The 27,434-nt window shown below is 40.6% G+C and overlaps 1 protein-coding gene across 15 annotated transcripts in view; it reads right to left on the reverse strand.

Moving 5' to 3' along the window:
* LTBP1 (latent transforming growth factor beta binding protein 1) overlaps positions 1-27,434 on the reverse strand; it is a 442,908-nt gene that overhangs the window by 153,646 nt on the left and 261,828 nt on the right. For all 15 annotated transcript variants that reach the window (XM_061155622.1, XM_061155619.1, XM_061155620.1 and 12 more), the window contains 2 exons: positions 16,154-16,276; positions 1,542-1,709 (listed from right to left, as the gene is read on the reverse strand). In XM_061155622.1, coding sequence (XP_061011605.1) covers positions 1,542-1,709; positions 16,154-16,276 — 291 coding nt within the window. The remainder of the gene's footprint in view (positions 1-1,541; positions 1,710-16,153; positions 16,277-27,434) is intronic.

The raw sequence follows: 27,434 nt of genomic DNA on the forward strand, positions 1-27,434 counted from the left end.
TTCACTGAACAAGAGATCTCCTATTGAATGTTCTGGACCTAAAATTAGTTCTCAGTAAAAATAAAACTCTAAAGTACTCCTTAAAGCATGCTAAAATACTGTTTTTCTAAGGATCACACATTAAATGGTAGAACCTCATTTTTATGTGCAACTATGAAATACAATTTTCATGTGAAAGAACAGAAGTTTCTAGAAAAAGTTTTTCTATCAAATACTTGAGGTATATGAAAGAACTAAACATTACTTTTATGAAAGTCATCTTATAATCAAAAATTGGTTAAGTGTCCAAATTTTATCTTTAATATTATTTTCAAACTTAGTGACTACTTTATGGGAAAATCTTCCTGTGTTACACTCACTTTCTTGATTTATGCTTCATGTAAGGGCTACAAAAGCTATCAAAATGGAACTTGAAGAAAAATGGGTCTATGAATTATCAAGATCATTAATTTCATTGATTATTCCTTTTTAATACTGAGCAGATCAGACTCCTCAGGAGGCTACTAGGGCCTTCCGGAGATGTTTCAAGTCATGCAGTATACCAAAACATCATCAACATTATACTATCTCTGCCTCACCAGTTCTTTCTGATCCTAGGCAACAACCAAAGTGGCTTGTGACCATTACATTTATATTTAAACCTCGTCTGCAACAGTGCAAGTTATAGGCTTAAGACATTAAATGTCTCTGTGAAAGTGAACACACTTCCCTAGATGGGAACCACCTTATCAAACAAGAAATCAGGTAGACATCTTACACCCACCCTATGTCAGTGAAACAGGTACACCACTTTCTTTTTAAAAAATAATATCATGCCTAGTATTTGCAGGTATGTTTCTTTCTCTTCCATTTAACTCTACTTGACCCTGCTTGAGAAGTTGGTATTGCCTTGGGATACATAAGGCACTTAGATAAATTTATGATTTCAGAGCATTAGGCAATCATGTACTCAGCTGAAGGATAAAGAATCATCACTTCTTATATTGAGTTCCCATCCAGAAGTTCATAGGAGGATCTGCCCTTGAGTTATGAATTTTCATAGCAAAAATTCAATTGTGAATATAATTTTCTCCATTTCCACCTGGAGAAATCAAGCACGATGTTCTTAATAGAACCTGACAGGCACCCATTCAATACATGAGTTAAAAGAGTTAACCTACATCAGATCTAGTGACCATGCAGGCAGTGAACAGTCAATCATCAGAAAAGTGCAAGCCCAACATGGCCTTCTGGTGTCTCCGCACTTTTAAATAGCAGAAACTAGGGACAGAAACTAGGGATAAAAAGCAATGGCTTAAAAAGCAATTGCTTTTCTTAACATCCAAAAGGAAGTCTAATGTTACACACAAATGGGAAAAGCTCTTTGCATGTAATTTTTTCCACTGATTCAACCTCGTACATTCATGGTTTTTTCAAAAGGATAAAAACACATTGTATTACTAATAACTGATTTAAAGTCAGAAACCACAAAGAACCCATGCTGTCCAAATCATCCTGTGTGGCCGGGAATGAACACGACCACGTGGCGGGGCACGTCTTACCTGTGCCTGGAAGGGGACATTTCTCACAGTGTGGGCCCCAGGCCTTGCCCACGCTACAGCAGCAGAGCTGCCTGGTGAGGTGGACAGACAGCGGGTGCATGCACTGCCTTCCGGAACTGACAAGCCGGTAACAGGGCCCTTTCTCTTCCGAGATCACAGGGGTGTCCGCTGAAGCAGAGAGATAAGGCCTGATGTCACCCAAGAAACGACAAAAACCAGTTCGACATTTCACATAAATACTAAAACAAGCCTTAAAGTCTGGATTAGAAGCCATACTTCAGGATAAATCTATCTAGACGTAGGGCATTACCCTTCCTGACTGAGGGTCAGCTGACCTACTGAGTCTTAGGAGTCAGGACCTCAAACGTCCCTGTTGTTGTCTGGTCCCTTCTTCCATTTTAGCTAGAGTTAAAAATCAGTTATATGATCCTTTAATTAGAAATTAAAATTTAAAAGTATCATTTATGTGTGCATGAATGAAAATAAATCATTGCAACCAAAATAAACCTGCCTAAACAAACCTAGTTATCAAAATCATGATCTCATTTGCTGGCTTGTAGTTAGCCACAATAGAGGTTATTCTGGGCTTCCCTGGTAGCTCAGCTGGTAAAGAATCCACCTGTAGTGCGGGAGACCTGGATCCAATCCCTGGGTTGGGAATATCCCCTGGAGAAGGGAACAGCTACCTATTCTAGTATTCTGGCCTGGGAAATTCCAAGGACTGTATAGTCCATGGGGTTGCAAAGAGTCAGACACGACTGAGCGACTTTTACACACACACACACACACACACACACAGAGGTTATTTTAGGATAGCATCTATTGAATAGCCAAGTACCATGGAAAATCAGGAATTGACATAACTGATACAAGTCCACCGTTGCTCTTCTCACGTGGAGGACACTGAGAGCCTGCAGGGCCTCATCCAGTCTCATTCGGGACCAGCGGCCAGAACTAGGAGGCCGAGGGCAGCTTCTGACTGCCACTGCCACAAGGGCCCCTGTCCAGCCAGAAAGCACACCAGAGCAGGAACAAATGACATCCCCACACCGCAGAAAACATCTTAAAAAGCACATCAGCCCACATCCATCCAATATCTAAGTCCTAATTCAGATTCTTCTATAAATTTAGTAGATGAGACTTCATTAAATTAACAGCTACTGGGCAAAAGAGGCGAATATGAGAATGGGAAAGATGCATCCCTGTCTTCACAAAGACCACTCTCTAAAGTAAACGTGCATGGAGAATGTTTTCACAGGGCCAATTCCAGGCTACATCAATACTGCTGAATACACCAAGCTTGATGGTCACCTCTTAGTTCTTTCTTCTACATCAAGACACGCTCTTCTCTATTGCGTTATTGTCCAAAGGAGGTTTTCCCAATTTGCCTTTCCCTTACCCAATTTCTCTAGCACTTGGAGCTTCCAAATCAACTTCCCTTTCCCCTCAAAGCTATATATTCATTCTCACAAAAGGACTGACATCTCTGCTACAAGAAACAACCTGACTCAATGAAGGTTCTATAGTACAGTGAAGACAGCAAGGGTTTTTAGAGCCAGACAGACCTGGGTTCACATAGTAGGTCTAACAGGTTCACATAGTAGGTCTAACACTTGCCAGCAGCATAACCCAGGAAAGTGACTTTGACTGGCTGCAATGGTTTGTGTGTGCCAACTTGACTGGGCCATGGTAACCCAGATATCTGGTCAAAGACAGGTCTCAATGTTGATGTGAAAGTATTCTGCACATGAGATTAACATTTAAGTCAACAGATTTTGAGTCAAGCAGATGACTCTAGAATGTGGGTTGTCCTTATCCAAGGAGTCGAGGTCCTTAGGAGAAAAGGCTGATCTCCTCAGACTTAGAAGACGTTTTGCCAGCAGACGACCTTCAAACTCTGACTGCAACATTAACCCTTCTCTGGGTCTTCCCTTCCCTGCCCGCCTACACTGAAGATTTGGGGCTTGCCAACTTACTCCTTGGAAGGAAAGTTATGACCAACCTAGACAGCTAATTAAAAAGCAGAGACATTACTTTGTCAACAAAGGTCCATCTAGTCAAGGCTATGGTTTTTACAGTGGTCATGTATGGATGTGAGAGTTGGACTATAAAGAAAGCTGAGTGCCGAAGAATTGGTGCTTTTGAATTGTGGTGTTGGAGCAGACTCTTGAGAGTCCCTTGGAATGCAAAGAAATCCATCCAGTCCATCCTAAAGAAGATCAGTCCTGGGTGTTCATTGGAAGGACTGATGTTGAAGCTGAAACTCCAATCCTTTGGCCACCTGATGCAAAGAGCTGATTCACTGGGAAAGATCCTGATGCTGCGAAAGATTGAGGGCAGTAGGAGAAGGGGACGACAGAGGATGAGATGGTTGGATGGCATCACCAACTCAATGGACATAAGTGTGAGTAAACTCTGGGAGTTGGTGATGGACAAGGAGGCCTGGCATGCTGTGGTTCATGAGGTCGCAAAGAGTCGGACACGAGTGAGCAACTGAACTGACTAAACTTCCACAATCACGTGAGCCAATTCCTTCAAAATCCCTTCCCATCCACCCACCCTGCTGGCTCCATACCTCTGGAGAGAATGTTAATACAGCAGCTGAGCTTCAACAACTCCCTGACTTATAAGTGACAAGCTCAATGTATAGACTAGATATATCATATGCTAAACATTTGGTTCAGAGTAGACATAAAACACAGGTCAGCCTCCCTTATTAATAAAACCAGGTATCTCCATCCTCTCAAGGGCATTTGAACACATCCTGATCACTATTCAGTGGCAGAATTTCAACAAACTGAAAATATTCGGAAAAAAAAGATATGAGTGAACTGGAAGAGGGGAGCAGTGGACTGAGGGGAGCAGAGGGAGGCCTTCCTAAGGCTTCAAAACTTAGTCCCTCTAGTAAAGCCAAGTTTGCCCAAAACTACTCAAAATGTGGTACAAGGGAGAAGCTTGAGTCTTTTCTCTCCCTTCTCCTACTCACTTTCTGGAGTCTGTGCCAGTCAGCTGTGAAAAATCAAAGGTCACAGAAGTAAAACAAAATGTAGGAGAAGAGTTATTACCCCCAAAAGGATAGTAAATTTCTGAAACGACTGACCATCACTCATACAGCATATATATATGTGTATGTGTGTGTCTGTTTCTGTAAGTAGGTTGTATAATCTTAAGAACATATACATAGTTCTAGTATAGTCAGCTCACCAAGGATTTTGCTCCAAAATTTCTCCTCCAAAGTGTTTGGAATTCACAACACATATTTCCATAGAAACAGTGTCGGATCAACTCACAAGAGCCTATTTTACACACGTGCTGTGTGCTTAGTCACCCAGTCATGTCTGACTTTTTGCAACCACATGGAACTATACAGCCTGCCAGGCCCCTCTGTCCATAGGATTCTCCAGGCAAGAACACCGGAGTGGGTTGCCTTTCCCTTTTACAGGGAATCTTCCCCACCCAGGGACTGAACCCTGGGTCTCCTACATTGCAGCTGGATTTTTTTCTATCATCTGAGCCACCAGAGAAGCCCAATTCACATGTGGCAGGGCTTAATGATAACACTAAGAGCATTAAGTTCTGATCCCAAGAACAAGGGCCATTTAAAGCAGAGCAGAGTTTTCCCAAACCCTGGACACTGGCAAATGGTGACACTGGCCCCTTGCACTGACTTACCCATCTTCACTCCCTTGTGTCCACTCACCTGCATATCCAGGTGGTGACATTATCTCAGGCACCAGCCCCATTGCCCTCACCCTGGTCCACTAGCCAAGGCCTGTACTCTGAAGGAGTACATTGGGCCTGCTGCCCAAATTCCCAATCAGCAATTCAGTTTTCAAGGGATTAGTATGCATACTGGTGTGTAAGTGAATGACAAGAGATTGCTGGTTCATTCAAGCGAGTCTCTAGTTGAGATTCCCAGGCATGGCATACACAAGTAAATAAACTTTTAGGCATTTTATCATATGGAGAATACTTAATTCCTAAGTATCTTCTCCTGAAAGGTCTCTTTTATAGGTTTTTGTTCTTCCCTCATTTCCTAACACCAAAATTTTCCCTAAGTGCTGGTGTTTTTTTTCCATGACAGCTTCCAAAGCACTTCAGGCTGGGGGCTGGTATTTCAGGGAATAAGAATCATCAGCTTACAAAGTCATCAAAACTCAACTGTTGTACTTATTTTTATAAAGATTTTTTTAAACTAATCATTTTGGTGTGTTCAAAATGTACTTTATTAAAAACTCTATTTACACTTAAAACTCAACTGTTGGTGTGTCGGAACATCAGACCATGTTGCACCCAAACATTTTGCTTCATCCCAAGTACACATAAGAATAAGCTAATAACTAATAAAAAAATCTACTCCTCTGAAGATGGAAGAAAACCCAGGAGGAAGCTAGTGAAAAATCTTAGGTTACATACCTAAATTTTACTGATGTTCCTATGATTCAAATTTTCAAAAGTATTAATTTATGCCTCCCTCCGGTTTCTAACAGGATGTGATATTTAAAATGGCCTCTATTGTAATACCTAAGTCATCTGTTATTCTTTTATCATTTCAAATGACTTAGCGGCAATTTCACTTATTTCATTAAACACTTCTATAAACCCAGGAATAATACACTACCTAGAATGATGCAACATTGGTATTTCTATTGTCTGAGTACTATCTTTAATCATAGATTGGAAGCCTGGTTGTAAAGGATAATTCATTAATATTAGTATACTACATTTATTATTTAAAATATGATAAACGTGATTAAACATTCTATTGCATCATAAGGATTTACACTATACTCAAAACAAAAGAAAATGAGTATTGCCCAAGATTGCTAAAGGATTGGTGGAAATGGGAATGGGATAGAGTACTGAGGAGGAATTACAAAGCATGCTGATGGGTTCATATATGTCAGTCAGTTCAGTCGCTCAGTCGTGTCCGACTCTTTGCGACCCCATGGACTGCAGCACGCCAGGCCTCCCTGTCCATCACCAATTCCCGGAATTTACTCAAACTCATGTCCATTGAGTCAGTGATGCCATCCAGCCATCTCATCCTCTGTCGTCCCCTTCTCCTCTCACCTTCAATCTCTCCCAGCATCAGGGTCTTTTCAAATAAGTCAGCTCTTTGCATCAGGTGGCCAAAGTATTGGAGTTTCAGCTTCAACATCAGTCCTTCCAATGAACATTCACGACTGATCTCCTTTACGATGGACTGGTTGGATCTCCTTGCAGTCCAAGGGACTTTTAAGAGTCTTCTCCAACACCACAGTTCAAGAGCATCAATTCTTCGGCGCTCAGTTATCTTTATAGTCCAACTCTCACATCCATACATGACCACTGGAAAAACCATAGCCTCAACTAGACGGAACTTTGTTGGCAAAGTAATGTCTCTGCTTTTTAATATGTTTTCTAGGTTGGTCATTACTTTTCTTCCAAGGAGTAAGCGGCTTTCTATTTCATGGCTGCAGTCATCATCTGCAGTGATTTTGGAGCCCCAAAAAAGAAAGTCTGTCACTGTTTCCCCATCTATTTGCTATGAAGTGATGGGACCGGATGCCATGATCTTTGTTTTCTGAATGTTGAGTTTTAAGCCAACTTTTTCACTCTCTTCTTTCACTTTCATCAAGAGGCTCTTTAGTTCTTCTTTGCTTTCTGCTGTAAGGGTGGTGTCATCTGCATATCTGAGGTTATTGATATTTTTCCCGGCAATCTTGATTCCAGCTTGTGCTTCATCCATCCCAGCGTTTCTCATGATGTACTCTGCATATAAGTTAAATAAGCAGGGTGACAATATACAGCCTTGACGTCCTCCTTTTCCTATTTGGAACCAGTCTGTTGTTCCATGTCCAGTTCTAACTGTCACTTCCTGACCTGCATACAGGTTTCTCAAGAGGCAGTCAGGTGGTCTGGTATTCCCATCTCTTCCAGAATTTCCACAGTTTATCGTGATCCACACAGTCAAAGGCTTTGGCATAGTCAATAAAGCAGAAATGGATGTTTTTCTGGAACTCTCTTGCTTTATCGATTGTCCAACGGATGTTGGTAATTTGATCTCTGGTTCCTCTGCCTTTTCTAAAACCAGCTTGAACATCTGGAAGTTCACAGTTCACATATTGCTGAAGCCTGGCTTGGAGAATTTTGAGCATTACTTTGCTAGCATGTGAGATGACTCCAATTGTGTGGTAGTTTGAGCATTCTTTGGCATTTCCTTTCTTTGGGATTGGAATGAAAACTGACCTTTTCCAGTCCTGTGGCCGCTGCTGAGTTTTCCAAATCCGCTGGCATATTGACTGCAGCACTTTCACAGCATCATCTTTTAGGATTTGAAATAGCTCAACTGGAATTCCATCATCTCCACTAGCTTTGCTCATAGTGATGCTTCCTAAGGCCCACTTGACGTCACATTCCAGGATGTCTGGCTCTAGGTGAGTGATCACACCATCGTGATTATCTGGGTCATGAAGATCTTTTTTGTATAGTTCTTCTGTGTATTCTTGCCACCTCTTCTTAATATTTTCTGCATTTGTTAGGTCCATATCATTTCTATCCTTTATTGAACCCATCTTTGCATGAAATGTGCCCTTGGTATCTCTAATTTTCTTGAAGAGATCTCTAGTCTTTCCCATTCTGTTGTTTTCCTCTCTTTCTTTGCACTGATCACTGAGGAAGGCTTTCTCTCCTTGCTATTGTTTGGAACTCTGCATTCAAATGGGTATATCTTTCCTTTTCTCCTTTGCTTTTGGCTTCTCTTCTTCTCTTCTTTTCACAGCTATTTGTAAGGCCTCCTCAGACAGCCATTTTGCTTTTTTGCATTTCTTTTTCTTGGGGATGGTCTTGACCCCTGTCTCTTGTACGGTGTCATGAACCTCTGTCCATAGTTCATCAGGCACTCTGTCTATTAGATCTAGTCCCTTAAATCTATGTGTCACTTCTACAATCATTAGGGACTTGATTTAGATCATACCTGAATGGTCTAGTGGTTTTCCCAAATTTCTTCAATTTAAGTCTGAATTTGGCAACAAGGAGTTCATGATCTGAGAAAGAGTCAGCTCCCGGTCTGGTTTTGGCTGACTGTATATAGCTTCTCCATCTTTGGCTGCAAAAAATATAATCAATCTGATTTCAGTGTTGACCATTTGGTGATGTCCATGTCTAGAGTCTTCTCTTGTGTTATTGGAAGAGGGTGTTTGCTACGACCAGTGCATTCTCTTGGCAGAACTCTTTCAACCTTTGCCCTGCTTCATTCTGTACTCCAAGGCCAAATTTGCCTGTTACTCCAGGTGTTTCTTGACTTTCTACTTTTGCATTCCAGTCCCTTATAATGAAAAGGACATCTTTTTGGGGTGTTAATTCCAGAAGGTCTTGTAGGTCTTCACAGAACCATTCAACTTCAGCTTCTTCAGCATTACTGGTCAGGGCATAGACTTGGATTACCGTGATATTGAATGGTTTGCCTTGGAAATGAACAGAGATCACTCTGTCATTTTTGAGACTGCATCCAAGTACTGCATTTCAGACTCTTTTTTGGAGTATGATGGCTACTCCATTTCTTCTGAGGGATTCTTTCCCACAATAGTAGATATAATGGTCATCTGAGTTAAATCCACCCATTCCAGTCCATTTTAGTTTGCTGATTCCTAAAATGTCAACATTCACCCTTGCCATCTCCTGTTTGAGATCTCCACTTCCAATTTGCCTTGATTCATGAACCTAACATTCCAGATTCCTATGCAATATTGCTCTTTATAGCACTGGACCTTGCTTCCACCACCAGTCACATTCACAACTGGGTGTTGGTTTTGCTTTGGCTCCACCTTTTCATTCTTTCTGGAGTTATTTCTCCACTGATCTCCAGTAGCATACTGGGCACCTATCAACCTGGGGAGTTCATCTTTCAGTGTCCTATCTTTTTCCCTTTTCATACTGTTCATGTGGTTCTCAAGGCACGAACACTGAAGTTGTTTGCCATTCCCTTCTCCAGTGGACCACATTTTGTCAGAACTCTCCACCATGACCTGTCCATCTTGGGTGGCCCTACACAGCATGGCTCAGAGTTTCATTGAGTTAGACCAGGCTGCTGTCCATGTGATTTCTTTTTCATTTATTTTTATTAGTTGGAGGCTAATTACTTTACAATATTGTAGTGGTTTTGTCATACATTGACATGAATCAGCCATGGATTTACATGTATTCCCCATCCCGATCCTAGATTGGTTAGTTTGGTTAGTACTCTATAATTGTGGTTTTCAGTTTGTCTGCCCTCTGATGGAGAAGGATAAGAGGCTTATGCAAGCTTCCTGATGGGATAGACTGACTGAGAGGGATACTGGGTCTTGTTCTGATGGGCGGGGCCATGCTCAGTAAATCTTTAATCCAATTTTAATCCAATTTTCTGTTGATGTGGATGTTGGAGCTGTGTTCCCTCCCTGCTATTTATCTGGGGCCAAACTATGGTGGAGGTAATGAAGATAATGGTGACCTCCCTCAAAAGATCCCATGCATGTACTGTTCCAGTCCATGCCCCGAACCCTACAGCAGGCCACCAGGGACCCACACCTTTGCCAGAGACTCCCAGACACCCACAGGCAAGTCTCCTGTGGGGTCACTGTTTCTTTCTCCTGGGTCCTGGTGCACAAGGTTCTGTTTGTACCCTCCAAGAGTCTATTTCCCAGTCCTATGTAAGTTCTGGCAGCTCTATGGTGGGGTTAATGGTGACTTCCTCCAAGAGAACTTATGCCATACCCAAACCCAGAGACCTTGTCCTGCAGCAGACCACTGCCAACCCACGCTTCCACAGGAAACACTCAAACACAGTTAATGTATGTAGGAAACCTTAAACATGGGTTTTGCAGATTCTATTTTTTTGCAGGGTATGTTGCTAAGACTAGGGTGCACAGATTCAGGTACTCTGTATAGAGGGAAATTTCAGAAGCATAAACCCTACTGGAAATGCCACAGTCAGTCAGTCAAGAAAACAAATCTTTTGCTCTTGGCAACAGAAATGGGAAAAATCTTCCAAAGTAATAAACATACAGCTCTAAACCCAAGTGTAGTATTGAATCATCACCATATATTCAATACTGATGGTGATTCCATTACAAACCACAGTAAGAAGGGAAGACACTATGGTTCTCACAGTTAAGCTCCCCAATTATACATTAAACAACTTATGAGTTAATTATAGGGTTGTACAACCAACTCTAACACTCTCAAAGGCATGCTGCTCTTATCGATTCAAACATTACTAAACAGACATAAATTAATCTGGTACTTAGAAGAAGTTGAAAACTACAACAGACTTGAGAAGATAGCTAGCCTCTCCTAGTATTTTGTTTTCACTCCTCCCCCACCCCAGAGACCTCCAATATCCTTACTCACTTCTTGGAGGAAATGCCACATTAGGGTTTCATGTCTTTTAAAGCTTAGAGTCCCAGTGGAATGAGTGTTGGGATGCAGGTGTGGGAATCAGGTAACACTGTGAGGAGGAGTCCAACAGATGACTTTACTAAGGAAGTAAGAGCCAGTGGGTAAGAGCCTTTTCAGGAAATGGGCTATTAAAAATCAATTCTGGGAGAATCAAAATTTTAAAAATGACCCTGAGGCCACTGCAGAGTCAGACTAGCTATTATACAGTGAGACTGAACAGTGGCTCCACTAAAATATATGACTTGCTCCTATCAATTTAGACCAGTTTCCTCTTCCTGATTAAAGGCCCGACTAGTGGCGTGAGACAGTTTCAAATTTGGGCTCTACCACTTACATGCTGTGTTACTTTTGGAAAGATCCTCACCCTCTCTGTGCCTCAATTTCTTCATTTCCCAAATAGGAAGAATAACAATACAAGCCTCATAGAGATCCAGTAACCATGATATTTGGTAATCCATACAAAGTACTCACCACAGTGCCTGGCACTTAGTAAGTACACAGTAAAGATTACTACACTAGCGTCACAGTTTGGGTTGTTACTGCTTTTATCTGGGAGCAAACACTTGGCACAGATCTGTTAGTGTAGCCTCAAGGCCGTGATGCTATGCAGTCACTAAGTGAGGAAAACTAGGGGTCTAAGCTGAGACAGCCACAGCAGAGGCTGGAGGAAAGGAAAAAACACAAAACAGATTATGAAGATTTAATGACTTTCTTGAAGACCAAAGGAGATGAGAGAGTCAGGGGTGACAAAGAGGCCGCCAGCCTCACTTCTGGGGAAGAGCAATCTTACCATGGACAAAACCACCAGGTCAGGAAGGAAAGCCCATTTTGCTCTCTCTGCTAGAGAGATCTTGGTGGTCATCTACCCCATCGGTTTTACAAAAACACATCTAGAACTATGAGATCCAATTCATTAGCCCCTGCCCACATACTGCTCCTTTGATAAAATTTAAATGAAATACTGCTCAATGTTATGTAGCAGCCTATGAATGGGAGAGGAGTTTGGATGAGAATGGATACATGTATGTATGTATGGCTGAGTCCCTCGGCTGTTCACCTGAAACTATTACAACATCGTTAATTAGCTACACGCCAATATAAAATGAAAAGTTACAGATACAATTAAAAATTCAATCTTTTTGGCACACCAGCCACCTATGACTAGTGTCTATCACCTCAGACAATGCAGATACAGAACATTTCCATCATCACAAAAAAGTTCTATTGGACAGCACTGATCTAGCCCAAAAGTCTGAAATCTTTCTCTGTGAAAGGCAAGATAAACATTTTAGGCTCTGTGGTCCATATGGTCTCTATTGCAACTTCTCAGCTCTGCCAACGGCTTTTTCACAGCCTTGGACAGTATGTAAATGAATGGACAAGAATGTGTTCCAATAAAACTATTCACAATAACAGACATTGGGGCACATCTGGCTCATGGGCTATTATTTGCCAATTCCTGATCTAGAACCCTAAATTTAAGGCACAAAACCCAATTCTATAATCTCAAATGTCAAGGATGAGCTATATGATCTTGAAAAGTTACTTAAAGTCTCCTGGCTTCAGTTTCCTATTGTGTGAAATAATTCATATCTCAAGGAAGCTGAAGAAACTAAAAAGAAATGCTGTTCATGAATATAACTGGCTTTTCGAAGGAATATGTTCGACATCTCGTGATTTCTAGAGTTAGGGTAGGAGCCCATCTTCCCTCTAACCCTCTAGACTGGCCAAGGATATAATGGAACAGCAAACATGCAGGCTCAGAATTCAGATGCTAAAGAGTCTGCCTGCAATGCAGGAGACCCGGGTTCCATCCCTGGGTCAGGAAGGTCCCCTGGAGAAAGAAATGGCAACCCACTCCAGTATTCTTGCCTGGAGAATTCTATGGACAGAGGAGCCTGGTGGGCTACAGTCCATGGGGTCGCAGTCAGTCAGACACGACTGCCTGACTTTCACTTCACTTTGAACCTGTGGACACACCCTTCCCAGCACTCATCCTAAGAGGTCTCAAGTTTCTGAAGAAAATTAATTGCAGTTTAAAAAGTCAGAAAGCTTCCCTAGTCACTCTTCACAGGTCATTACACTTTTCATGGATGTGCTCTGAGAGTCAGCCTTCCCCACAGAAAGGTAGAAGCAGGTCTAGAGAATGCTACTGCAGCAGAGACCTGACCCACAGATGCAGAGGTCGGAGGCGGCCAAGGCCGGATCCCTCCTGCCTTCCTTTCAGCTTGGCTAAGCCAAGCACAGGGAGCGGGCAAGGAGAGAAAGTGAAGTGGTTGCAACCTTTGGCTGAAGTCAAGGAATTCTGAGGGTGTTCACCTCAGCGTATTCGAGAACAGGGAGAGCTTCCCACTGCTCCTCGGCCACTGCCAACTGCATTTCTCTGAGTTCACAGAGTCAGCCACACCCTTTACGGCCTGGATATGCCCTAGATTCATGCTGCCTGAGCAAACACGGCCAATCACCTCCATCTGCTTCCACCATCTATCCGAGGCTGTTTTTCTATCTTGCAAGAGCATTTGTTTCTAACGATATTGCTCAGTGCCCTTGTGCGTCAGAGCGCGTGTGTGGCCCCCGGCCTCCTCCTGCTATTTCCTCCACGACTATCAAAGGTACCACCACCCTGCCAGTATTTTTCTCCCCTATGTTATAAGTATCTCACTCCAGTATTCTTGCCTGGAGAATTCCATGGACAGAGGAGCCTGGTGGGCTACAGTCCATGGGATCACAAAGAGTTGGACACGACTGAGCGACTAATACACGTACACATTGTTAAGTATCACCTTCTCCCCTCTTTCTTTCTCACGACATTCCTTCTCTTCAGACTTCCCCCATCGACTTGTTCAAAGTATAGTTCACCCACACATCGGACTAGATTGAACAAAGTCACAAATCCTAAAGGACTCTACATATTTCTGTGATATTACATGTGGTAAATTCAGAGGAAAGAGAAATAAATCTGCCCACTCAACGCTGGTAAGAGCCCAAGTTTTAACTTCAAACTGTAAACTGGAACACTTAACTAGCAACAAACATCTCCTAATACTTATCATTTCAGCTGTTGTAGCTGAACCATAAAATTGAATTATTTATTTTTCAAATACGAATGGATGGCTGTTTAATAAGTTCAGTATTATCTGGGCAATGACAAGGAAAATAAATGCTAAGGAAATGTGTAAGTGTTTCAAAAATCTCATTGGCAGGTTCCCGCAATCTCATTAAAACCTGGATGTCTGCCCTTAGCTCTAGACATCAGATCTAGTCAAATAAAACACTTTGTGACCAGTCCTCCAAGTTTACCTAATCTACAACGTTCAACGTAGCCATTTTAACCAGACTACAAATCAATTTAACAGAAAAATTCACATCTCTATATCCAAACTCTAAAAATCTTTTATGCTTAAATTATAAAAATATATTTATAATACTTACTCATGTAATTCCAATCACCCAGAAATTATCCCTAAATTATCTGGATATTGTCAACAATGTGATTTTTGGCATGAAATTTCCAAATCCTTGCATCAATTTGCAAATGTACCTTGTATGCAAGTGTAATTTGACAGTCTGATTTCTCCACCCATCAAAAAAGCCCTATAATTAGTAGGAATCTGTCTGCAGCGTGATCAGAACTGTCTGTGAAAGAACATGGAAGAAAGAATTTACATGCAAAATTTCCTAATCTGCATCTGACAGGTTTTAAAGGAAAATAATAGTAATTAGTAACAATGTTCCAAAACCCTCAATGAACTCATCTAAAAGTAATGAATGAAGTTGTCATTTTATTTTACTACATCTGTCTTTACCATTTCTACCCATCAGCTTAGGGCACAGAGTTAAGAGATGCACAGTTAAAAACAAATGATAGTACCTTCATGAAAAAAAAAATGTCTTGAAGATACAGCAAATTTAAAACTGGGGATCAGAAAGATACCAAATAACAAATACCAAAGCCACATTAAAAAAAATAGGTAAATAAAAATAGAAACCCAGCAAGACAAAAATTAATGAAGAATTGCTCATAATATTATCTTGACAACTTTCTGCCACGCATTAGTTTAAAATGTTTAACATTTAATTGTATATGACTTTGAAAAATCTGTTGTGTTTACCTACTTTGTAACAATGGGCACAAATACCTTAAAAATTTGGCTTCCCTGGTGGCTCAGATGGTAAAGAATTGCCTGCAATGCAGGAGACCAGGACTGATACCTGGGTGGGGATGATCCCCTGAAGGAAATGGCAACCCTCTCCAGTATTCTTGCCTAGCCCTTCCATGGATAGAACCTGGTCAGCTACAGTCCATGGCGTCACAAAGAGTCAGACACGACTGAGTGACTTTCACTTTAACTTTTCACCTTAAAAAATAAGGTAGTCTTAAAAAAATCTCTGTTTGAGCACTTTACATCTAAAATGCATGCATCTCTAATTGTCAGGTGATCTGTAATGACTACACTGGATTGGGTTTTGTGGCAAGAGTGTCTGTTTGGAGAAACTACATTTTCCATACCAGTGTTAGAACATACAGAAGGTTTGATGGAGGATCTTTATCCTTACCAAGTCGAAGAAAAATTGTAGAGACAGATTCGTAAAGCAAAATAGTTTAACTTTAGGGATACATTTTGGTGGTTTTTAAGGACAACAGAATAGAATATTTGAAATTAGAACTGAATAAAAAGTCTGAAACACAGGGCCTTGCTAACTATTTCCCAGACTCTTCCAACCAAGAAAGTACAGCGAAACCTCATTAAATCAGACACAAGTGACTCAGAATTTGGACTAATTAAAGACAGAAGCTGGAACAAAGTTTAACTCCACCTAAATAATGCTTAAAATACTCATGAAGGAAAAATCTGTTTTCATCTCTTAGGTATGCTAATTTTAATCAACTGCTTTCTTTGCATTAAAGTATCTTTTCTCTGTGTGCCTGCTCTTTTTCTTGAGTTTTAGCTTTCATTTTCTTCTGACCACAATAAAAATGAAAAGGCTTCATAACATAGATTTACTCCAGTATATCAGGCCACCTCATCCCCCTTATCATTTTAATGACATCTTCCTGCATATTTACAATATTTGGTTGACCACCAAGCTGTTACCTTCTTTTGGATTCTCCTCCCACACCCTCTCAAAGCAAAATAAAATGAAACAAAAAATCTGATCCAAAATAGGAATAAAAAGTGATCATTACTTACGAATACAACTTGAAAAGGTAGGATCTGGCCCAAATCCCATTTTGCAGGTACATCTGTAGCTGCCCATGGTATTCAAACACTCACCATTAGGGCACACACCCTGTAGTTGGCATTCATTAATATCTGCAGGAAAACAACTCTTTTAGAAGGAGAAGTCAAGCACTGTTGAACAGATTCTAGCTGTAAAATGCATACCCCCCTCTTTTTTTGTTCCCCCACTATAATATCTCTCAATTACAGTAAGTATGAGATGCTAGCAGCTTTTAATGCATTAGCAGTTTAATCAAATCAAACATTTACTGAGCATCTACAATTTAGCAAATATTTACCATGAGCCTATTAGGTACCTGGTTCAATTCTAGATACTAGAGCCTTACCACTGAATAAAACTGACAAAAGATCCCAGCCTTTACAAATCTTCTATTTTAGTGTCTGTGTTATTAAGTATTATAGAGCATGCAGGTAAGGCAAAGACCCTTGCCCTGGAGATTTTATATAACTATGTAAAAATTAAAGAACTGAAAATCAGTCAAGTTATCACCATCAGAAGAAAGGTCATAAGCCTGAACAAGTTATACCATGAGATTGCCTATCTAGACAAGTAAGAGCCATGAGCGGAGGGTGCAGGTAAGGGAGACTGCAGCCTGGCAAAGGAGGTGAGACTTCAGCAGGTAGTGAATCTGCGGGGGAGCCAAAGGCATGGGCAGGAAAGGGTGAATGATCTGCTTGGGTGGACATGAACATGAGCACAGAGACGAGAAAGAAAGGGGATCAGGAAATCATGAGTCAAATCATCGGCTGGAAAAGAAGTTTCAGGAAGGTGAATAGCTGGAAAAAGAGCTGGTTAAAGCCAGGCTAGGTTTGGATTCAATTTTACTGAAGACAGAGAAATATACTAAAGGTTTGTGAGCAGGAGGAAGATGTAATCAATGGCAGGCTGTAGGGAATGCATCTGGCCAGCACATGGCTTGGTGAGATGAGATTTAAAGTTTGATCGCTGAAGGAATAATGCAAGTATGAGACTGGTGACAAGCCAGGTTGGTGACAGTGAGAATAATCAGAAAGAGAAGGAATGAAGTATTTTTTGTATTTTTGGAAGGAACAACTGACAATGCATGGTGTTCGGTATTTGACTAGCCAACACAGCACTGGACAGGAAGAGGGTCAAAGATGCCTGCAAGGCTTCTAATCTGAGCAAAGAGGAAAAGACATTGTTGGTTTTGTGCAAAGTTCTGTGAAGGAAAGAGGCAGATGAAGAGATAAGTTTGACACTACAAGGTCACACTGGGATATTCAAGTATAATTATCCAGCTGCAGCAGCAGATTCAGGAATAAAGTGAAAGGAGTTACGGCTGGAAATAGAGACTTATGATCATCTACATAGGGTGACTGCTATGGTCTCAATGTTTTGCGCCCCACCCCACCAAATCTGTTGAAATCCTAACCCTCCCCCAAAGGTGACAGTGTTAGGGTTTCCCGGTGGCTCCACAGTAAAGAATCCGCCTGCCAATGCAGGAGACACGGGTTCGATCCCTGGTCCAGGAAGATCCCACATGCTGCAGAGCAACTTAGCCCATGCACCACAACTACTGAGGGCTATGCTCTAGAGCCCCAGAGCTGCAACTACTGAAGCCCATTCACCTGCTCCGGAGCCGAGGAGTTGCAACAAGAGAAGTCACTGCAATGAGAAGCCTGCACAAAACTAGAGAGTAGCCCCCACTAGCCACAACTAGAGAAAAGCTGGCATAGCAACAAACACCCAGCACAGCCAAAAGTAAATAAAATTATTTTTAAAAGATAAATATATTTTTTAAAAAAGAAACAGTATTAGTAGGTGAGGCCTTTGTGGTGTGCTTAAATCATGAGGGAGAAACCCTCACGAGTGAGATCACTGCCTTATAAAAGGGGCTTCAGGGAAACCCCCAGTCCCTCCCACCATTTTGAGAATACAACACAGACACCTATAATCGGAAGAGGACCCTCACCAGAAGGCGACCATGCTGGTGCCTTGATCTTGGACTTCCCTGCTTCCAGAACTGCGAGCAATAAATACCTGCTGTTTTTAAGCTACCTGGTCAGTGGTATTTTATTATAGTGGCCCAAATGGACTAAGACAGTGACCCACGGGGACGTCAAAATGATTTAGAAGAGGACAGACAAAAATGTGGCAGCTTTTAAAAAAAAAGATCATGGAGTCATTTGCAAAGATAATTAAAAATAAACAGAATGTGACAAGTTAAAATTAAAAAAAAAAAATTAGAAGTCATCTATCTTATTCAGGGTGACTTATGAAGCTTAATAGCTAACAAACTTGACTCTTAGTGTCTCCATTTCAAATTATACTTACTTCTTACAATCATTAATTCTAATAAAACTAAGGACCTTAAAATGCTAATTTTCTACATTAAAACTGAACACCATGGTAGTAAACAATTACTAGTAGAATCATCACATAAAGGCAGATACAACCTGAAATAAATCATCATTTGCTTATACTTCATATTCAAAGTAGCAAAGACATGTATGTGGATGTATTTTACCTAACATATGCAATTTTAAACTTCAGTGACAATATGATGTTTTCAATGTCATTCAAATAACAACCCATATTTGTTGTATAAATTCTACAGCATTCCAGGTTTGCATCCAGCTGGAAGCTGGTACAGCTAGATGACACCTGGCCAAGCATATGGTCTAGCACCTGCCCATCTCATTCTTGATCAGAGTCTGTGTTTTACTATAAAGCACATTTATGCACAACATGTAATTGAAGACATTCCCCTATAACTCATTCTCCTTAAGAGAAGCACCATAAAGAAGCAGGAAGAGTGCCAAGTCAAGTTGAGGTGTATATGGTATAAGCAAAGCCCTATCGTACATCCCCACTTAAACCTCAAATTTGGGTAACCAGTCAACTGGGTCAAAAAAGATGGACAAAAATCTCTGTTTCCCCTCATGTTCCCATGATGGTGTGAGCATCAGCCTTCCTCTTTCTCCAAGTGGGCTTGACTCCTAATCATTGGTTGCACCATTACACCATCCATGCTTACCTCTTAGGACCCAGAATCTCCCCTTACCTGGAAGTTTCTATGACAGTCCCATCACAGCCTCCCTGCTGGCTAACCTCCCTCAGGTTAAAGTAGTGTTTCCCGTCCCCCCCCAACCAAGACATAGATACCTGATACACAACCACTGCCTTGTACCCTCATCCAACGTCCCCTTTTTGACTCCCAACATTGCCCACCACCTCGACCATGATGCCATGGGAATGGAGGACACAAGTCAGGACATAATCAAAAACACTATGGCTATAGACAGGAAGAAATAGAATGAAGAAGACGAATCATGTAAAACGTTTCCTTTTCTTACCATCTCTATTCTGATCAGCTTGTGCCACCAACACTAGCAACACCACTCCCCCTAATTTTGGCTCCAGAAACTCAAAAACATGGACACATGCTAATAGCTTCCAGAAAAACTCCTGTTTCCCTAAGTTGTTTCAATTTCTTTTTATCATATTCTCTAAAATACCATAAATGAAATTAAATTTCCAAGATTTTTTCTTTCTAAAGTTATATAAAGCTAAGTATATCAATCTTAAGTATACAGCACATGAGTTCTTTGCATCTGCGTACACATATATATACACCTGGGTATGTGTATGTGTGTGTGTGCAAACACTGTAACCACCATCATTACTGAGCACATTTCACTGCCTCAGAAGGCTCCTTCACGGCCCTTCCCTTTGCCCCCACAGGTAAGTACTATTCTCATTTCCATCATTATCTTGCCTGTTCTTAAACTTCATACAGAGGAAATATCACTACATATTCTTTTGTCTGACTTTTAATTATTATGCTTATGAGATTCATCAATGTTGCTGTATGCAGTTCATTTTTAATTGCTGTTATCTTTTATTATCTGAGCACAAAGTTAGTTTACCATTCTACTGTTGACAGACATTTGGAGTGTTATTTCCAACCAAGCACCAGTGAACATATATATATACACACACACATACATATATAAAGATATATATATATATATATATATATATATATATATATATATATATCTTTTGATAGGCCCAGGTACTCATTTCTCTTGGGAACATATCTAGTAGTAAAATTTCTGAGTCACTAAACAAGGCTCATGTTTACTTTAGTAAATACTGTCAAACAGTTGCCCAAAGCGATTATGTCAAGTTTCATTTCCAGTACTAACTGCTCCACTTCCTCAAGTTATTGCTGGTTTTTTCATTTTAGTCATCGAGAGAGTGTGTAGTGTTACCTCGTTGTGGCTTAGACCTGCATTTCCTTTTCATATATTAATTAGCCATTTAGATCTAAAAACAATGTCTTCTAAAATGTAAATACCTATAGGAATGTGGTAGGTCACTTAAGATAGCTTCCCTCTCAGTGCTCAGGGAGAATCCGTTGATTCTCAGAGGAGGATATGCTTGTTCCAAAGGCTGGGAAGCACTCACTGTGGGCACTAAGTAGCTAAACAAACCGTGGTTAGTCCCCCTTGGCCAACAACTGTTCTGCCAAAATTGTCAATAATGCCGTCACTGAAAAACACACAAAGAGGGGATGAAAACATGAGCTTATAAGCGCAGAAAGAACCGTTCTGACGTGAGGCTGTCTGAGGAATGATGGGGTGGAGGCAGGTGGTGGTTCCATGACAGGATATGGAGGCTTTCATTCACTCAACTCAGCATCTATACTGTCTACATCTGGATGGTGTCCTACTATCTCTGAGGAGCTTCTCCAGCCTGAGCAAGAAGCAAAGCAGACTAGGTTCCCCAGATTGCTGAGTATGGGGCTCTGTGCTTTGTGATCTGCAGACCAGAGTCCTAGCATCACCATGTCTGACTAGGGCTCTGAGGTAAATTCATCAGATTTAACTGTGATCTGCAGACCCATCCCAGGAGCCTGGGCATCCTGCCTACCTCTTTTAAGCAAGACAGTTCCTTTACATCTGCTTCAAAAACTGAACTTCTAAGATGGTATTTGTCAAGAAAATTTGAACATCACTGACATTGTTTCTGTGAAAAATCACATGCTGGTTTCAACAACTCACAAATATAAGTTTTAAAAGTATTCCATTCATATATTGTTCATTCCTAATATGCCAAATTTCACATCTAAAAATTGGATAGAAATTCTCTTATCTTTGCCACTTTATTCTTCTATCCCCTGCTTTGTTCCTGACAGGATTATGGGTAGCTAGATAGGGTATACCCTTTGTGTTTAAAAGAAAAAAAAGGACAAAAAAACTTATATCCCATTGTTTTTAATTTAGAACTCCAGAATTAATATGAAACATGAGCAATTATCTAAATGACTTTCTGAGGTACTCGAGTTCTTTAGTTCAGTCACTCAGTAGTGTCCAACTCTTTGCAACCCCATGGACTGCAGAAGGCCAGGCCTCCCAGTTCTAAATAAGCTGAAGGAAAGTAAAGATTCACAAATGCATTAAGAACAAAACTGAAAGTGAACTATCTGGATGTGAGTGGTGTAAGGATTATGCTGAGAGAAGGCATTACCAGGTCAAAGTTTAACAATTATATGGAATGTAACTGACCCATTATGAATTATAATTCTATTTAGACTACAATTCCTTGGGCTATTTTCTTATTTAAAATTAAATAAAAACTTCTAACTTGATTATAACATCTATAAATTACTTACATTTGACAAATATAACTGCTTCAGAAGTGTCATATTCTATAGGAACAGCCAATTTCCTTTAATGTGTTCTGATTAAATTGAGAGTATTGTAGTGCTTAGTTTAAAAAAACAAAACAATGGTAAACAAATGAATTTGGTCATTGTTTTCCTCTGTGGACCACCAAATTTCTCTGGACAACTGTGGAATTCTATTCTTTGAAAAAATGGTGTAACCACTTACAAAAAAACACAGTTCACTGAGTTCAAGAATGAAGGTCAAAATGAATGGCTGAAGGAGCTGGCATTCAGATGGCATATCTCCATCTGAGCTGCAGTGGTGGGCAGTCTAGACGCATACGATTTGCAAAAAGGAAAGGAGAAACTCTTCCAGCCCAGTGTGTACCTTTAGAGAAGGCAAAACCAAGGGAGCGGGTACAGCTCGTATGACTTACATACCTCTCCATGCACTTAGAGCATTTATAGCATTCTCTGCCCAGCACAGCCTACCATGAACCTCTGGCCACTTATCAAGTTCACTAATACAAAACTGCTCTTCTTATAAATCTGAAAGAGTTGAACATTGGCAGCATTGCATATTGGGAAGTATGCATAACAAGTGATTGTTTAAACAACCAAATATAACACAGCCTCAGCATTTCAGCACCCAAGAATGATACAGTAACCCAGTACAGTGAAGCAAGGATCGTCACCATCATCTTTTGCAGATGTATAGCACAACTTCTCTCGAACCATTTTGGACCAAGAGCAACATTACAGTTATTTCCAGCTTACAGACATAACTCGGTCCAAGCTCTTATTTAAAAAAAAAAAAAAAGGGTTAAGGGAGAATGGGGAAATCTAACAGGAGAAATATCTCAGTATGACCTAGTCTGGTAACTAGGATCTTAAACCATGTCACCGAGAGCAAGGCATTTCTTTTCTCTTGCGCTCACTTTCCTTTCTCACAACACAGACAATCCCCAAGGTTGCTTCCAGCTTAAATATCCTGACTTCACAACAATCTGCCAGTTGCCAAAGTTAAAAATGCCAAGGAATAAATAAAGTACGACATTTACTGCAGAATATTTATCATGACTAGTATAAGTACCCTGTGGGAAATAAACACATTTTTATGTATCCATGCTCCTACAGGAAAGTATGTATGTTTCGACGAGTGCTAATTTACTGCCTTTTTAGTGACGCACGTTTCTACAGGAAATGAGGCATGTCCAGTAACCGACAGGAATTAGGCACAGGTGAGAACAGGACGTGCAGATCTTTACACTGTGTGAAAATATGAAGCGCTGTGGAGATTCTGCTGTGTCGACTCTATTTTTGCTGATGGGCAGAAATTCCATCACAATTTAGCAATCTGACTTCCAGTTGAAAGCAGAAAGAAAAGAAAAAAAAAACACCTCTTGAGGTAAATACTTTTCTTAGCCAGACAGACCATCTGGCTATTCAAGAGGGATCACTTACTTTAGAGAAATGAGTTCACTCTCTTAGGAGGACATATGTAATTTCTAATCCTTCCTTGCCCCTCTTCCTTCCCAGAAGCACCTTCACACCAGATACAATACCCCTGAAGGCAAGTGACAGGGGACACATGTGCTTGAATACTTTTATTTAGGGAATCAATTTCCAGATCTTAAGCCTTCACACGTTTCCTTCTCTGTGCTCAGTCACGTCTCTTTGCCACCCCCATGGACTGTACCCTGCCAGGCTCCTCTGTCTACGGAATTTTCCAGGCAAGGATACTGGAATGGGTTGCCATTTCCTTGTCTAGAGGTGCTCTAAAATCACATATGCCAATCTCCTTTCCTCTCTCTCCTTTCCTCAGCGTCTACTTTCCCTCCAAGGCACACTTCTCACTCATCCAGAATCTCTCTAGATACACTTTCCTATAACGTGAAATGATCAGACATCAAACAAATGAACAATTCACAAATCTCTCTCCTGAAGGAGAGTCCCAGGACAAGGGATAGTCCTGATCTCTTTCATAAGAAGGTCTGGTTTTGCCAATTATGTTAGATGGCGGAAATTATTCATAAACTAAGTAAGCCAACTCCGCTGCTCCAAAGTTTTGATGAAAATGTTTAAAGTCTATATCTAACATCAATGTCAAAAATGAATCTACTATGCCCATTTAATTTTTGACTTTAAAAATGTAGATGTCAGGTTAAAAATGTGTGAACATCTAAATTTTTCAAAATTTAGGAGACAAGGCAACAAAAAAAATGTCTAAATTTGTCTAAAGATCAACATTCTAGAGCAACTTTACCCAAGGTATTTTATATAAAACAAAAGCTCTGTGAGACTTCTGCCCAAAGAAGGGTTTTGTGGTCAAATATGATTGAGAAGCGTGACATATTCTGTATAATTAGCACATTAAAGACCTTGAGATGTTCTCTGGCGAGGACTCTTGGCTTTCTCTGTTTAACCTGGTGTTCTCCACACATTTGGCCATGGGCTCTTTTTTCACATACCATCTATTAACACCCAGCTGAACTGGTGGTCTGTGGAGCACTTGTGTGAAGTGCTGGTCTTGTGGGTCAGCCCCACAAACTATTATATGGGTCTCCTTGTGGCTGTGTTTCTTTCAAGCTGGGCCCTGATGCAGCTGTTTATAAAACAATCATCAGGCTTCCCTAGTGGCTCAATGGCAAAGAACCCACCTGTAGACACGCATTCATCTCCTGATCCAGGAAGATCCCACATGCAGTGGAGCAACTAAACCTGTGCATCACAGCTATTGAACCTGTCCCCTAGACTTCATGGACCGAAACTACTGAAACCCACACACCCTAGAGCCTGTACCCCACAACAAGAGAATCTGCCTCAATGAGAAGTCCATGCACCGCAACTAGAGTAGCTTCTGCTTGCCACAATAGAGAAAAGCCCACACAGCAACAAAGACCCAGCACAGCCAAAAATTAATTAAATTTAAAAAACTGAAATCATCTATCATGGGATGGATTCAATCACTGGACTCATCCAAAGGAAGCAAACTACTGTGGAACAATTCCCTGCTGCCCAATCCTTCTGTCTGTGGAGTAACATGATAAAAAGAACTATTAGAGCCCAGAAAACAGTCTGCATTTATTTCTCAATACATGTGTGCTACACATGGAAGATGCGCTTCTCTGCTGGTCTTGGATTTCCGACTATAATCTATAGACACTACATTAATTTCTCCTTGAAACATTCATAGTAACATATCTATCATGGGCTTTCCTCATCACTCGTGATTCAACAGGCATCTTCCCATTGAGTTTATTGCTCCCGAGATTAAGGTCAAAGAGAACTATTGGAAAATACAATGTGCTAATGACTCACTTCACCACTGTCTTTCCTGAAGAAAAGTGAATAAAATAAACAGACATTTCCTTTTTGAATCCTATCCCAGTGATAGAGGCATAGTAAGAGGACACATTAGAAAATGATTCTACAATGGATGGGAATGGGTCCCAAACTGATTTTAAATGCTAAAATGATATTCAGATCTGGATCAAAACTGTTTAAATTCTTACCCAAAATATTGTACCTATTTAGACTACAAACAGCAGCAGGAGTTCCAAGAGAATGTCTAGGGCAGTAAAATAACATCTTCAAATCAGCAAAACATATCAATTGCTTTGGTCATCACTACTGCAAAACATGATTCAGCATCACATTAAGTACCCCCACAATTTCTGGCATTAAATCACTAAATACAGCACAGCTCTGTGATAAATCTGATAGGTAAGTTAAAAGAATTTTAAGCATTTTAAGTACTTTGAATAATTTAATTATCAAGTCTGGTTGACTCCAGCCTTAGTTCATACCTATTATTTTCTACTATAATTTCCCAAATACATAGCAACAACAATGGATCCTAAGTTTCATTTTTTTCACCCACACTACTCTCCTGTACATATTGTTTATTTCCTCTGGAAAAGAAAGAAACATCACAACAATCAATTCCCTTATGATAATGGAACTAAAGGGAACTATAGAGAAAACACTAACTGTAGCGAATGTTGCATAAACTACAAAATCACAGAAGAATGAAGGGAAAAGGCACTGAAAAACTTTTACATGAAAACATCGATGGATAGTATCACTTCACTAGTCAGCGTTCTGAATATTAAGAAAAAGTAGTATTGGCCACTTTCACTATTAAGTGAAAGAAGTCATGAAACATACTGGATAATTTGAAAATTCATAAAAAAGATAACACATCTATGCTTAGAAGAGTTGGCACAGTGATCACTTCTGAAAAAGGGGGATAGGGTAAAAATGGAGAAGAGACAGGGTGGATTTTAGGGTGCAGGGGATTTTCTATTTCTTGATTTGAGTGGTAAGTACAGTTATGTTCATTTTGTGATATTCACTCACTGGGATTTTCACTGTTCTATACATTGGTTACATTACTAACAAAAATTAAATATATAACAAACTACATAATTTCTGATATCAGACTTTTTTCACCAACAACATGGCCTCCTAAATTTAAACATAAAATGACCTCCCAGGCGGCACTAGCAGTAAAGAACCTGCCTGCCAAAGCAGGCAGATGTAAGAGACTTGGGTTCGATCCCTCGGTCGGGAAGATCCCCTGGAGGAGGGCATGGCAATCGACTCCAGTATTCTTGCCTGGAAGGTCCCATGGACAGAGGAGTCTGACAGGCTATCATCCATAGGGTCACACAGAGTCGGATACAACTGAAGCAACTGAGCACGCATAACCCCCCAGTGATACAAATACAGATCTTCATTTCCCTTTTTCTCAAGCAAGATATAAGCCATCAACGTGTTACAGAATGATTTCTAAAATAGGCCCAATTCTCTACCTCTCTCTGTATCCATCACCTTGTCTACATGACTTTGTGGTTTCTCCCAGTAAAAAGTAGAGTCTTTTCCCCACTCCCTGAATGCAGGTTGGCCTTATGACTTCCTTCAGCTACTAGAATACAGCTGAAGTGGCACTGTGTCAATCCCAAATCGAGGCCTGAAAAGTTTTAGATGAGAAGAAAGCTGAGCCATCCTAACTGAAGCCATCCTGGACCATCCAGCATAAGGCAACCATCAGCTGATCACAGACCCTAGACGGAGCCTGGCTGAGATCATCCACAGCCTGCCTGGGTCAGCAGAACTGTCCAGCTGTCCCCAGCAGCATGAGAAACACATGACTGTTTTAGCAAAGTAACTGTTAATTTGCAGGGGAAGAGGAGAGACTCAGGAGGAGTGCTCAAGAGGAATTCGAGCTTAAACAAATAGCCTCTAGATCATCAACATTCTGCTAGTTAAGGACTTCAGGATAAAACTAAGATTCAGTGCTAATAATGTAGAGAAAAACACTTTACCTACAAAGCAGACACATTTAAAACCAGAAACTTTGCTATAAAAATAAACAATGAAATGTGGAGAACTCTGATTTCTAAACCAAACTACTGAAAGCATGTAACAGGCTAGTACAACGTAAAGACTAAAAGAATCAGAGAGCATTGAATATCCCTCCCAGCACTGCTGTTTATTGATTAAGGCTTTAAGCCTTGATTTTCTAACTGTAACAAGCAGATGCAGTTGTTGTCATGAATTAACAACATAGAAACCACCTTAAGTACTAC

Source organism: Dama dama, chromosome 11 (assembly GCF_033118175.1).
Source record: "Dama dama isolate Ldn47 chromosome 11, ASM3311817v1, whole genome shotgun sequence".
Taxonomy (NCBI): Eukaryota; Metazoa; Chordata; class Mammalia; order Artiodactyla; family Cervidae; genus Dama; species Dama dama.